The sequence below is a fragment of the Ceratotherium simum genome, chromosome 11 (genome assembly GCF_057802395.1).
Source record: "Ceratotherium simum simum isolate JZ-2026a chromosome 11, ASM5780239v1, whole genome shotgun sequence".
NCBI lineage: Eukaryota > Metazoa > Chordata > Mammalia > Perissodactyla > Rhinocerotidae > Ceratotherium > Ceratotherium simum.
Genome location: NC_141910.1, coordinates 22,816,365 through 22,831,330, shown reverse-complemented (window position 1 = coordinate 22,831,330; position 14,966 = coordinate 22,816,365). Strand labels below are relative to the sequence as shown.

Sequence of the window (14,966 nt, the reverse complement as noted above, 5' to 3'; positions counted from 1 at the left end):
CCATTATTCTTGTAGAGATCTGAATCCTCTAAACCCATCTTGTAAACTGATAGCAGAAGAGAAGCTGTATGTTCAGGCCACAAAGTATTGTCTTCACTAGTCGTGTCAGAAACTTGATCAGAAATCAGCCTTTCTGATCCAGATTTCAAGCTATGTGCCTTCCCAACTTCACAAATACACCAACTCAATACATTTTTAGTGTATTGTATCTAAGGTTTTGTGTTTATTAGGCTTAACCTGAATAGCAACATCACCCATGGGCCATTGTCTCAGAACCCATTCCCAAGGCTACTGTAAACTCAAACATAGATGTAAGCAATAGGAGCATGCTTCAGGTCAGTTAGGGGGTGAAAGTCCCAAAGAGGCTTGTGAGACTGAAGCACTGTTGGTACGCTTTTTTGATAGGGTTTTTTTTTCACTCCCCTTTCTCTAGAGGATGTCTTAGTTAAAGTGATGGTTAAGTCAGAGCACCTCAGAGAGTCTTTGAGTGGGGACTCTTCCAAGTGTTAAAATCTGTGGTGAGAGAGATTAAGCAGGAGGTAAGTTGAGGACTGGATTGTAGCTATGTGCCCATGGACCCTTCTTGTTCTAGTGATAAAGTCAACAGCCCCTGGTGGGGATCCCCACCCCCTGCGCATTCCCATTTTTCTCTCCCCTCCCCTCTTCCCCGTCCCCTCTCTTCCTCTAGCCCTCCTTGCTCCCCCTCCCCCTCTTCCTTCTTCTCTCTCTCCCACCTCCCCCTCTCCCCTACCTCTCTCCTTCTCTCTTCCTCACTGATGGCTTTTGGCTTTTACCCAGGTGGGAAACTTTCTTCTACACCCTGACTTGCCGGTCTGCATTCTGGCTGGGATCAGGGAACACTACTGAGGGGTAATGGGCATGATAGGGGGTGTCAGACTGGGGTTTGGCTGGTTAGGTTATAGTCCCAGATGAGTCCCTAATTGGGTTTTGGACAAAGCCACCCATTCCAAATCTGTTTTCTTAGGTCTGTAAAGTCCATATGTAAGTTTAACAAAGGTTCCAATTCTAAGTTTCTAATTTACCAAGACCTAATTGACTAGGAATACTGCTACCGCCTACATTATTGCCACATCTCTGGACTGGTTGCTGAGCTATTTGGAGGAAGGATCACAGACACTTAGATGATACAAAGGGCCACTCATCCCACGCTCCTTATCTCCTCAGAGTTCAGATGGATACAATCTTATGCTGTAACACATAGCAGTAATTGTGGCAACTCTGGTTCCCCTCAATGTTCACCTTCAGTTGACAAAATGATTTTCCTCAGGTAAAAAGACCTGGCATAACTTCTGTGCCTCAGTTTCCTCTTCTATAAAATGGGAACAATAATAGTACCCACCTCATAAGATTGTTATGAAGATTAAATGAGTTAATATGAAGAGCTTGTATGATATACCAGTGCATGGTATGTGATACAAGCTATAAAGTGTTAGTGGTTATTATAAGACATTATGTATAGGGCTATAAATTGTCATGCACCTTCTGAAAAACAGGGTAACAGACATATCAAGAACCTAAAACAAATGGCTCTCAGACCCACATGTCTCACTTGTAGAAATCCCAGAAAGATATAACTTGGAAAACTCATAGACTAATATATTTGTCATAGGATTATTATAACAAAAGTTCGAAATATGAGTGTTGAACAAGATCAAATGAATTATGTTACCCTCTACTTGAATGACTCCTTTATAGCCACTAAAAGACTACAGCAATACAGATCTTTAAATATCTACAAACTTGTGTGCACGTGACGTAGCTGCAATGACGAACACTCCTTGTGAACAGTGGGGTGTGCACACTGGAGAGTGTGCTGTGGCCTTGTGGATTTTCCTTTTTCTTTCATAACTAAGAAGGAGGAGATCTGTAGCAGATGCTCAAGATAGTTAAAAACAAAACAAAACAAAACAAAAGTGGGAACAGAAGACAATACGTTTCTTTACTTTTTTTCAGGGAGACTTGACTTTAATGGTTGATAATTGCGGCAGTTCTTTCCTGGAATTAGTTGCCTTTAACTTGTGTTCTTGAAGAAAGTTTGTTCAGAAAAAGACAGTCCTATTAGCGATTAGCAACAGCTATCTACCTAATGCTGCGGCGCATCCAGTCTTTTTTGGCAACACTCCCTGTGTCCTGGCGCTGAAGCAACCTCCTTACTCAGTCAGTAGAATGTGTTGAGTCTTTAACGGCTGTAATTAATGGTAAAAGTGGTGTCATACAATCTCTACTTCTGCTTACAGATCTTAGGGAAAAAGGACTACTGTTCACCCCAAAATGATGAAGGCAGGCTGACTGGAAGGGAAAAGTACATGTTCTGGAGGTTTAGTTGTTTTATTCAAGATGTGTTCATGTGTGGTTATTCCATTTGGTTGGGGGGAGCCTAGTTCATTTCTATTATAGTCCAAGTACCCAAAATAAAGGGAAAAAATCCATCATGTGTTAAAACTAGAATGTCAAACTAGACCTTGACACAACTTTCCCTTCCCTTGTAGCAAACAGGAGAACGACCTGGTAAAACAGAATGGACTGAGGCCAGAGCCATTAACATCACTAATGTCCCAGGAAGAGTGTGATTAAAAACTGCTTCCTTGTGCTGAATTTTCATGTGAGAGAGAAACTTTTATACAGACACAAACCAAGACTTATTACCTGATGGAAACGACTTGAATTTAAACAAGAAACAATTAATGAATTCAACAGTCTGCAATATAGTTTCAGAACTATATTGTCTAGCCTTAGACTCTTTAAAATCTAACATCTCTCTACCAAGAGGTATTTAGATTGTGTTTTTCTCTCTCCCTCCCTTCTAAAACATTCCTAGAAAAGATGCTGTGAATGTCACGTTTTCTGACTACACTTACGGTCTCAAGGAGTGAGCATACCTGATTCCCTGTCTTACCAGTGAAGCACCCTTATCGAGGATGCTCTAGGAACCCATGAAGTGGAGAAAATATGCCCCATCCTCAAAGGTATGGATGGATCTCTTGGCTGCTGGTGGCAGTCGATATTCACTATGCTTGGATGATTGGGCATGATTCAGCCAGGTTGGAGTAAATTAGGAAAAGTCCCCCAATGCTAGCTCATGTCATTTCCCATGAAGAGCAGGCCCATTCTCAGTCCTCATCATGGAAAAGTTATGCTTGCTTGTCTCCCCACCCAAGGAAAGGGTAGCTATTAATTCATCCATTTACGTCGTATTTTATTGCACTCCCGCTATGGATCAAACATAGTTCTGGGTACTGGGGATTCAATAGTGAACCTAAAAGACTAATCCCTTCCCTATGGACTTTACAGTCTAGCCAGGAGACATAAGAACTATGGAGTATATTAGTTGACAGGTTGATATATTCTATGGAGAAAAATCAGGGGAAGGGGATAGAAATGAGGAGGGGGTGATTATAATCTTCAAAAGGTGGTGAGGGAAGGCCTGGTAGAGAAGACACGTGGGAGGGAGCCATACAGCTAGCCATGAGGGGGAAGAAGCTTCCTGATGGTGTTAAAGCCCTGAGGCAGGGTTGTGCCTGATGTGTTCAAGGAGCAGCATGGAGAACAGCAAGAGGGGGAAAGGCAGAGGACGAGCCTTTGGAATAATCTGGAAGATAGTGTGGCAGAAGGGACTAGATAGTGAGGCTAACCAGAACAGTCTATTTCTTCTGTTTTTAGATGTGAACAGTGTGAAATTGGCCTGGAGCTCTGTGGTGATGGAGCAGAACGTGTCTACAGAGTTGGCTCTTACTCATATCGCTGCCAAAAGGAGTATGAAGGCCATGTCCCCAGGCAGCCTGGCATGCTGTGTGTGCAAGCTCCTCACACAGGTATTGGTTACCTGGATGCCCTCCTGCTTAGTACGCTTACTGCTGGGATCTCCTGCAAGACCTGTACTATCCTCAGGTCAGGGTTGAGCTCTCATTCTGATGCCTCTGGCCGCAAACACCAAAGGAAACCTTCTCTGAAGGATACAAAGTCCAGTATTCTGGAACTGGGAATGTGGCGTAAAATTATTTACCGTGAAAATCTTCATGGTACTGATCTTTCTTTTGCAACCGTTAGCTTTGGAGTACTTCCATAAGGATGCTCTTCCTGACTCTGATCAAAATAGACATGTGTAGGAATTAACTTGAACATACAAGTGTTTTCCCAAGGCTCTGTCCGTTGTACCCTTGCTTTTAGAAGTTTTCTTACCAAAGACTTTAGTGGGCAGGGACTTGTACTGGAAAATCGAGTGAGCTCCTCTTCTGAGCAGGTCCAGCACAGAGCAGTTGGTAATGACCTAGCTGATGCCCTTAGCCTTTTTTCTTCTTTGGTGAGGAAGATTGGCCCTTAGCTAACACCTGTTGTAATCTTCCTCTTTTTGCTGAGGAAGATTGGCCCTGAGCTAACATCTGTGCCCACCTTCCTCTATTTTGTATGTGGGATGCAGCTGTAGCATGGCTGGATGAGCAGTGCATAGGTCTGCACCTGGGATTTGAACCTGTGAAACCCAGGCTGCCGAAGCAGAGTGTGCAAACTTAACCACTATGCCACCGGGCCAGCCTGCCCTTAGCCTTTTTAAGGAGTTACTGCTGGTGATGGTAATTCATTCAGTACAGTTACTTCTGAAATAATGTAAACTGCCTGGTGCTGCCACAGCAGATCCATAGATATGATTTCTATTTCCCACCTTGCTAACTTGCTGTGTGACTTTGGTCCTTGGGTCTCACATATCCCCATGAACAAATCAATCGACTAGATGTCTAAGGTTTTGTCTAGCTCTTTGAATGTTAGATGCTGAAATTCCAGCAAAGATGCCATTTGTCACAACATTTTTCCATTGGACTCTAAGGGCAGGTGGGGGATCATGCAATGCTGTTAGCAGAGTTCTTTGAGAGTGTGTGTGTGTGTGTGTTTGTTTCTTAGTTTTTCTATTTCAAAAGAAGATTGAGTTTGGCACAAATAGAGGCTCAATATGTATTAATTGAATTTCTTATGGCTGGAAACCTACTTGTGATTGACAATTCGTAAATTTTCCATGTTTTTCTCTTCCCCTACCCTCCCAAGTGTCCAGATAAGGCAGTGTCTTAGTCTCTTTGGGATGTTATAACAGAATACCATAGACTGGGTGGCTTATAAACAAAAATCTGTTGCTCACAGATCTGGAGGCTGAGAAGTTCAAGATCAAGGTGCTGGCAGATTCAGTGTCTGGTGAGAATCTGCTTCCTGGTTCTTAGATAGTCATCTTCTTGCTGTGTCCTCACATGGTGGAAGGAGGGAGGGGTCTGTCTCGGGCATCTTTTATACGGGCACTAATCCCATTCATGAGGACTCCACCCTCATGATCTAATCACCTCCCAAAGGTTCCACTTTCTAATACCATCATCTTGGGGATTAGGATTTCAATATATGAATTCAAGAGTTAAGTTGAAACAGGGTCTGTGAGGCAGCCATCTTGAAGTTTCAGAAATCTGGCATCTGTAGATTTTGCTCCAAAGTTAGTTTCTACACGGTATGCAAACTAGTTCTAGTTCTTTGAGTCTATAGTAAGTTACATGTTGATAGAATATATTCTGGAATACACTGGCCCTTGTCCTTCTCTGGGTGCATGGTCTCAAACTTAACAGTTTCTGTCTTTTTAAAAATAGACAAAGAATTAATTTCTGATATGCCTAAATTGCAAGATTTTTAATCATTAGCTCTTAGGCAATTTAGATTCTGCATCACAAAAGGATGTTGGGCATTTTCCAAAGTTAACGTTGTGTGTATGCCTAGTGTTCTTGAGGGAGCTATATGGCAAAAGTTGGTGACAAGTCCTTACGTTACCAGATTCATTTTGTTCCAAGTCTGGCTTTGGCTTTTGATAAAATATTAGCAGTTCATTTGTTTAATTCTCTCAAAAAATAAATACCTACTATGGGCCAGGCAATGTCCTAGGGACAAGGCTATAAGAGTATAAATCTCTGAAGGTGCTTCTGAAAGCCCATTAGGTAATGGAATATAAGCCTGTCATTTGATTCCTCTTTTTTAAAAAAAAATATTCTCTTGTATTTCAGGAGTTGGGTTATCCGTTAACTACCTGGACCTGCTGGTTGGAGTTCCTCTGTTCACTGCAGTCTTGCTCATGTTGGCTATCGGCCTCGTGTGGCTTGTGACTAGAACCTACATTAAGAAGGCAAATTCTCTGGGTCAGAATGCAGCATCACGGGAATGCCTGCCTATAGCATCTGCTTTTGACCTGAGGAACCTCTGCAAACACCCTCCTTTCAATCCCTACCAGCCTAAGCTACATGCCAAGGTTCCAGATGGTACTCAAGGCAAGAAGTTTCCTCAGAGCAGGAAACTGCAGGTGTGGGCGGAGCAGTCAGACAGGCTCTGAAGAAGCTGCTGCCTCTATAAATGAGGGCAGGAGTACAAGACCTTGTCCTCTGTTAGAGGTGAAAAATCCACTGTGCCATCGAATCTCACAGGTACTCAAGAACTTAGGAAGTACTAGCTTGATTCTTATCCTGTTTGTCACCTTTGCTCTCTTTGATTCCAACTGTGTTGCTTCCTGACCCTCCCTGGGGAGAAGACCTGTGTGTTTTGGGTTCTGCATCAAGACTCGGCCTATAATCCCAGCAAAGGGTTGAGGTTGACCTCTAGTGACCCAGACACTTCAGGTGATGAATGTGGTCCACAGGAGGTGCCCAGGTGAGCTGGAAGTACATGGTACCAAGTTACAAAGTTGAATGAGTTTAGTGATGGACAAAGGACCTGTTAAAATGGTTTAGAAAACTCACTTGACTTCATCACTCTTCTCCTCTTTGCCTACATTTGGCATTTTGTGGGGAGGATGTATTGGAGATGGTGCAAGAGGTCTTAAATATAGTTCCTGCCCTCGCTATGCTTCCTCAATTATATTGAGCTAAATGGGCGGGGGAATTAAGACACTATTAGGGAATAGGTGCCTGCTTGTGCTTGTGTCCTATTGAAGAGGTTGAAGAAGAGAGTAGAAGAAACTCCCCTAAAAGTAGGAGGTGAGAAACTCTTATTCTTTATTCTTTTTCTTTCATCCTCAGTTGTATTTTAGTGGATTATGAATTTGTATTTATGGAGAGATTCTGTCTTCTGTTCTTATTCTATTTTGGCCACTGTATATGCCAGGCTGATGTTAGAGCCCTACAGCTTGACCATAAATAAAAGAAACCCCTTTGTATGATAAAAAAAAAATACAACTCTGTGGATCATCTTCTTTAAATCTACCACTAATGTTTGGCTCTTTATCTTTTAAAAATGAGGCATTTACCATTCCTCTGGTCTTTGCCTACATTTGGCATTTTGTGGGGAGGATGTATTGGAGATGGTGCAAGAGGTCTTAAATATAGTTCCTGCCCTCGCTATGCTTCCTCAATTATATTGAGCTAAATGGGCGGGGGAATTAAGACACTATTAGGGAATAGGTGCCTGCTTGTGCTTGTGTCCTATTGAAGAGGTTCAGAACAGGCCTCCCCAAGATGTGCCACTTTGGCATGTGGAATATTTTGAGCTAAAGGCAATCCAGACCCTGCGGGCTCAAGAGAAACTTGTACCTCTCCCTTAAAGAATTTAAATTGGGGGCCTTGCCCGTAATAAGAGTTATTACCAGAAATAAACTTTTATGACCTATTTGTACAGCAGGGCAAACCTCTAATTACTTTTTTTTGTATGTGTGAGGAAGATCAGCCCTGAGCTAACATCCGTGCTAATCCTCCTCTTTTTGCTGAGGAAGACCAGCTCTGAGCTAACATCTATTGCCAATCCTCCTCCTTTTTTTTCCCCAAAGCCCCAGTAGATAATTCTATGTCATAGTTGCACATCCTTCTAGTTGCTGTATGAGGGACGTGGCCTCAGCATGGCTGGAGAAGCAGTGCGTCAGTGCGCGCCTAGGATCCGAACCCGGGCCGCCAGTAGCGGAGCGCACGCACTTAACCACTAAGCCACAGGGCCGGCCCAACAAACCTCTAATTACTGAACATCTGCTCTTCTTATTGTCCTGTGAATTACCCTCCTCCCTTCTGAAGCCTCAGGCCCCTATCCCATTCCTCAGCTCAAGATGGCATATATACTTCACTTTACCTTTTTATCTCTGAACCTCTCATGTGTATGGGGTGTCTCACTCATGCACGTGGGGTTCCCATTCATACAACATTAAATTTGATTTTCTCCTATTTATCTGTCTCATATCAATGTAATTCTTAGACAAGCCAGAAGAACCTAGAAGAGTAAAGGAAAATTTCTTCCTCTCCCACACTATGAAGGTAATAGTGGGAGAAATTTGTAAATTAGACTGAGAAGAAAAACTTAGAGGCAGACAGGCTGAGTCCTGAGTTTCTGAAAGCAGGACCACTTCTATCCCCAGTGCCAGGTATGGGGGCCTGGTCTGTAGAAGGAACTACTCTCCTTAAAGGAAAGCTGCAGGATAAGGAGTGCATCCATGCTGGCCTCAGGCTCTTGGGGAATACAGGGCTAAATAAGATTGGCAGCTCTGACCTTGCATTGGCAGCTTCCTGCTCCAGCTCCCACATCCTAACCTCTCCCAAGAGCAGCCTTGTAAGTTGAAAGGAGCTAGGGAAGAGCTGGGTGGGATGAGGTATAAGGCCCTTCTTAGAAGAGGAAGGGGAATACAGGTGGGTCTCAACTGCTCCAACTGGACTGAACCAGCTGTGGGGGTGGAGTGTAGCAGATTCTATGCCTGCCTCATGGGAAGTTTAAGACCAGGGTGCTGTTGCATGAATATGGCTGCATGAGGCATGTACTAGCTTCCCTGTGGGGCACCAGCCAAGGTGGGAGGTGAATAGTGTGCAGCTCTGTTCCCATTGCTTCCCAGAGTGCCCCAAAGGAGGGCACTGGCATAGCTGGGGTGCCTGGTAGAGGAGCAGACACTGCCCACCTGAAGGATGACCTGAAGAAGTGCTGGGCTGTGGTCCCCAAACCCAGCCTGTCATCTGGCCTTCTCTCATACTGTGGGTTTTGAAATCTTTTTAAAGAGGCCCTCTTAAAATAGAAATACTCCTAGGATGTTGGAGGCCTCATCAACCTATACTTGGGCTGTGCCTTTATTTTTAATAACAGCTTTATTGTGGTATAATTTACACACCCTAAAATCTACCTGTTTTAACTGAGTTGTGCAACCATCACCACAATCCAGTTTTAGAACACTGTCATCACCCCAAAAAGATCCCACCTGCCTATTTGTAGCCATTCTCCATTCCCACCCCCAGTCCCAGGCAACCACTAATCTCTCAGTTTCTATGGGTTTGCCCCTTGGCATTTCATATGAATGGAATCATATAATATGTGGTCTTTTGTGTCTGGCTTCTTTCACTCAGTGTAATGTTTTTGAGGTTCATCCATGTTGTAGCATGTCAGTAATCTCTGCCTTTTTATTGCTGAATAATATTTCATGGTATATATCACATTTTCATTCACTGTTGATGAACGTTTGAGTTATTTCCAGGTTTTGGCTGTTGTGAATAATGCAGCTATGAACATTTATGGACATGTCTTTGGATATAGATGTTCATTTAATGAATAATGCAGCTATAAACATTTATGGACATATCTTTGGATATAGATGTTCATTTACCTTGGATAGATTATTGGGTGTGGAATTGTTGGGTCATATGGTAATTTTTTTAACTTTTTAAGAAACTGCCAAACTATTTTCTAAAGTGGTTGCACCGTTTTACAATCCCACCAGCAATGTATGAGGATTCCAGCTTTTCCACATCCTTGCCAAAGTTTATTATTGTCTGTGTCTTCTATTATAGCCATCCTAGTAGGTATGAAGTGGTATCGCACTGTTTTTTTAAAATTATTTTATTGGGGTCATATTGGCTTACAACATTGTGTACATCACTATATTTCAGTTTCTGTATAGACTGCCTCATGTTCACCACCAACAGTCCAGTTATTATCCATCACCATGTATATGTGCCCCTTTACCCTTTTTGCCCTACCACTACCCACTTCTCTTCTGGTACCCACTAATCTATTCTCCTTATCTATGTTTTTGTTTGCTTATCTTCCACATATGAGTCAAATCATACAATATTTGTCTTTCTCTTATTTCACTCAGCATAATACCCTCAAGGTCCATCCATATTATTGCAAATGGCATGATTTTATCTTTTTTTTATGGCTGAGTAATATTCCATTGTATATATACCACATCTTCTCTATCCATTCGTCCATTGATGGGCACTTGGGTTACTTCCACTTGTTGGCTAATGTGAATAATGCTGCGATGAACATAGGGGTGCATATATATTTTTGAATTATTGATTTCATGTTCTTTGGATGAATATCCAGTAGTGGGATACCTGAATCATGGTATTTCTATTTTTAATTTTTTGAGAAAGCTCCATACTGTTTTCCATAGCGGCTACACCAGTTTGCATTCCCACCAGCAGTGTATGAGAGTCCCCTTTTCTCTACATCCTCTCCAACACTTGTTATTTCTTGCCTTGTTAATTATAGCCATTCTGATGGGTGTGAGGTGATATCTCATTGTAGTTTTAATGATTCCTGTCCTCCCTAATGCTAATAATCTTTAGCATCTTTCATGTGCTTATTGGTCATTCATTTATTCTCTGTGGTGAAATGTCTCTTTGGCTGTTGTTAAAATCCCAAGAAAGGGAGATTGTAAACTTCCCTGGGAGTGGAGTGGGGGTCTGTCTTGTTCATTAACTGCTTTATCCCAAGTGCCTAGGACATGAGTTTGAGAGTACAAGGTCATGTTCTAGTTTCTGATGGCTGCTGGAACCAATTACCACAAACTTGGTGGCTTAAAACAACACACGTTTATTCTCTTACAGTTCTGGAAACCGGAAGTCTGAAATCAGTTTCACTGGACCCAAATGAAGAAATCAGCAGAACCTCCAGGGGAGAATCCATTTCCTTGTCTTTTCCAGTTTTCAGAGCTGCATTCTTTGCATTCTTTGGCCCATGGCCCCTTACTCATCTTCAAAGTGAGCAGTGTAGCATCTTAAATCTCTCTCTCTGCTTCCTTTGTAATATGGCTTTCTTTCTCTTCTGTAGTCAATCTCCCTTTCCCTCCCTCTTATAAGGATGCTTGTGATTACATTTAAGACCCACCTGAATAATCCAGGATAATCTCCCCATCTCAACACCCTTAATCACACCTGCAAAGTCCCTTTTGCCATATAAGGTGATGTTCACAGGTTCCAGGGATTAGGACCTGGATATCTTTGGGAGCCATTATTCAGCCCACCACAGTTGGTAACTCTCTGTTAAATGAACGCTGCTTCACTAGCTCATGACTTGGAATTGGCTGGTCCTGAGGAAGACCCCAATGGGGGGAGCCTTTTGGAGGTGCAGGTAGGCCCTGGAGGGATACCAGAGCTATTTATACTACAGATCTTTTCCTTTTTCTTCCTAGTCTTCTCCTCCTGGAACATATGAGTTGTTGACAGTATTTGAGAGCTGGGAGGGGCTGAGGCAGCCATCACTGTTCCGGCGTGTGGTGGGGCAGCACTAGAACTCAGGGCCTCTGATGCTCACGTCCTTGCCTCCATGCGGGGTCCTGTTGCTGCACAGAGAGCTCAGCCCCTCCTGGGGGCGGCCGGTGACTCACTGTCACAGTCCCGGCGGCAGCTATGCTGCGTCCCCACGTGCGGCCAGCAGGGGTCAGCATCCCCCGCGCAAAGGGCCGCCAGGCTGCTGCGGCCCGAGAGGTGGGACTCTTCGCGGCTCCCCGGTGTTTTTTCCTGCCACCTTTAGTTTTGTTTGTGTTGCTGCGTCACCGTCTTAGCCGCACAGCCGTTTGTGTCTCTTTACTTCTTACCCGGGTACGCCTCTTCCTGGCCCGCTTCCCTTCTAACCCTAGAGAAGGCAGAGGACCGCCTTTTGGCGTGGCAGCCAGTGAGTGGACTGATGGAGAGCTGGGAAGGAAGGGGCTTCTTCCTCACCTGGACCTGGAGGACAAGCAGCCTCCTGCATGAAGGCAAGACGAAGGAGGGTGTGTGCCTGGGTGTGGTAGTGCCGGTGAGGAATAAAGGGCGGAAGGGCCGGAGTCATCAGTTTCTTTGTGCCCTGAAATCTCGGAGAAGGAGTTCTTGATAGCAATGAACTATTAGATTTGAAATGAGTTTCTCACTGAGCACATCAGATTCTTGGCCAAAACTTGCCTGATTGGGAAGTCCCCGTGGTTCCAAGTTGCAGAGTTCCCATCTCCAGAAGGTGGGGTGGGGATGGGCTGCCTGGATGCGGAGCTGAGCTAGCTTACTGGGAATTTCTTAGCCCTGGGGCACAGTAGGGGCCTGCAGTAAGCTTTTGTGACTAGGCTCTGAGCCAAGCCTGTGATTAAGGCCTTAATCTAATTGGCTGCTCTGCCACTTGTTTGTGGCCTGACCTGAGGGGTTGCCCCCAATAGCTTCTGGCCCCATCACTGCTTTGCCACTGAACGCAGAAATGGCTATTCTACTGCACTGGAGCTAAGACCTTCATTTCTGACACCAGCATGTCCCCCATGGCTTATTTCTCTAACCCCTGAGAAGATGGAGATTAGAGCTCAGATCTGGTATCAGAAAAAGACCTGTATGTTAGATCTGACTGCCACTTACTAGCTGTGAGATGATGGGGAAGTTTCTTCACCCCTTTCTGTTTTCTTGCCCCTTAAATGGGATTCCAACAGATCTTACTGCATAGGGCTATTGTGAGGAATCACTCAGCTAGTACTTGCAAAATGCTAAGGTTAGAACTTAAGGCTTTTAAAACTCCATCGCTTGGTCTGGGCATCCCAGGGCGGGTATCAAGACCAGTTGATGGGTGTGGCTGTTCCTGTGTGTGGAGGCCTGGCAGAGCACACACTGCAGGACAGGAAATACAGCCTGGCCAAGCTGACAGAGCAGCACTCAGCCGTGTGTACCCTCATGGGTTGGGACCTTCATGCTCCCCTTTGGGGCAGCTCAGAGATCATCCCCAGCAGTTCATTCCACCTGTGAGGGGGCAGCCTCAGCTACTGCAGGAGCCAGGCCACGTGGGTTCAATCCCAGCCCAAGATTCACCAGTTATGTGGCCTTGGGCAAGTTACTTCACCTCTGTGGGGACTGGTTTCCTCATTTGCAAAGTGGGTATAACATGATGAATAAATGACAGGTAATAGGATATATTGGAGTATATGAGGAGGCCATTTGTATTAAAACTAATTTGGCCTGACCTTGTTTTTCCACAAGGGCCTGACGTGGCCTGTTGAGCATGCATTGTACATCTGCTTTAAACATTTTTGATGTCCCAAAGACAAGAATGATGCCCTTAAAGATAAGGAAGTATGTTCCCCCATATTGGCATTCCCTTAAGGATAAGCATCTCTTCCTAAAAACTAAGGATTAATTACCGACTTGCTGTGCTCACCTTGTGACCATTCATCTGCTGTGCCAGCAAAAAATCTCGTGACTATTGTAAAAGGGAGACTCCTATCATATTTGATGTATGCTCCAAGATGGTATATATTCACTCTGTACCCCTCACTTCTTTGGAGTGCTTCCTTGCTTTGTGAAGGTACTCTCCTGGGCTATATGGTCCTTAGGGTTGGCTCATAATAAATTCACCCCAGTTTTGATTTATAGATTGATTATGGATTATTTGCATTAGCAAACATAACCTACTGTCTTGATACATCGTGATGATCAAGAGGTAATGTGTGTGATGCTGCTGAGCTGGGCACATGGCCCTCAGCAACCTGGCACCGATGATCCAGATGACGAGTACTTGGATTTTGATACTAAGGCCAGGAGACGTTGTTGGGGCCCAGGGCAGACCACCCCAAAATATCCCACAATAGCATATTGATTATTTTGAATTAAAGTTACTTGAGAAGCAAAAAGGGCATTCGACCCTCCTGTCTGTTTCCCCTGAAAGCAGGAAATAAACCTCCGATGTGCAAGGTGCTCTCCCTGCATCCTTATCACCAGAGCTAGAGAATTCAGGGCCGAGAAGCCTGCATAAAAAAACCTTGCTAATTTACTACCACAAGCCAAAACTCTGTTTAAATTCCTCACTATTTACACACGCTGAACCTAAGTTTCTTTGTCCTGTCAATTCCTCACAAATTTATGTTTCTTTGTGTAAAAGATATATTTACTGCCTGCTTTGTTGACTCTCTCAGCATCATTTATGATCTCTGATACCTACATATTAAACTGGGTTTTTCTCCTGTTAATCTGGTCTTGTGTCAATTTTACTATTAGTCTAGCCATGAGAACTCAAGAAGGGAAGAAAGGGGATTTTCCCCCAACCCCGACGATGTTTAGAGTAGAAAACCCAAGATAAGTTGGGCCTTCTGGAGAGGCTCTTGCGACTGCTGATCAACATGCCCGTGTCTGCAGTTAACCTGGGGCCAGGGCAGTGCTTTTAGCGTTCCTGGATATTTGTGAACACGACAGCTAGCCCAGCGAGTCACTCTCAAGAGGCATCTTCAGACACTCTGCCAATATGGAATCCTGCAGACAATTCGAGGAGAAACTAAATTCTGGTCTTGAAGTAACCTTAGCCTCAGTCTTAAAGAAGATTCACAATCTGTTATGAATAAAGCTGCTATGAACATTCATTTTCAACTCTGTACAACTTCACTTTTCTCAAATGAATATCTAGAAGTGTAATTTTGGGGTCATGTGGTTTCCATGCTTGTAGAATTTCTGATTGAAAACTGTGAGATAGTTGGAAAATTCCTTCCCCCTTGGGGGAGATTTCAATCAGATGTGACAGTAGTGAGAATGCCACAGGTATTATTGGGAGTCAGTAGGTTGTTTGTGTGAATAACAGGCAGTATATCTGTGTGTGTCTGTGGGGCGGGGGTTTGCCTTCCACGCCAACTCAGGGAGGCTAGGGCACATCTGCTCATCAGGGTATCAGCTGCAGCCGCAGAGAGGCAGGGCCTTGGCATGGCTCCTCAGTGGTCCCTTATTGTACGTCACTGAAATCGGCATCAGTTTGGG

The 14,966-nt window shown here is 44.1% G+C and overlaps 1 protein-coding gene across 4 annotated transcripts in view; it reads left to right on the top strand.

Annotated features, from left to right (window-relative positions):
• LOC147915946 (uncharacterized) overlaps positions 1-14,966 on the top strand; it is a 25,165-nt gene extending 10,199 nt beyond the window's left edge. For 2 of the 4 annotated variants that reach the window (XM_087436685.1, XM_087436682.1), the window contains 4 exons: positions 2,840-2,987; positions 3,682-3,833; positions 6,045-6,458; positions 10,827-14,966. In XM_087436685.1, coding sequence (XP_087292811.1) covers positions 2,971-2,987; positions 3,682-3,833; positions 6,045-6,367 — 492 coding nt within the window. In that variant the 5' untranslated portion in view covers positions 2,840-2,970 and the 3' untranslated portion in view covers positions 6,368-6,458; positions 10,827-14,966. Of the gene's footprint in view, positions 1-2,510; positions 2,988-3,681; positions 3,834-6,044; positions 6,459-10,826 lie in introns of all 4 variants that reach the window. The other 2 variants (XM_087436681.1, XM_087436684.1) reach the window with 1 other exon arrangement.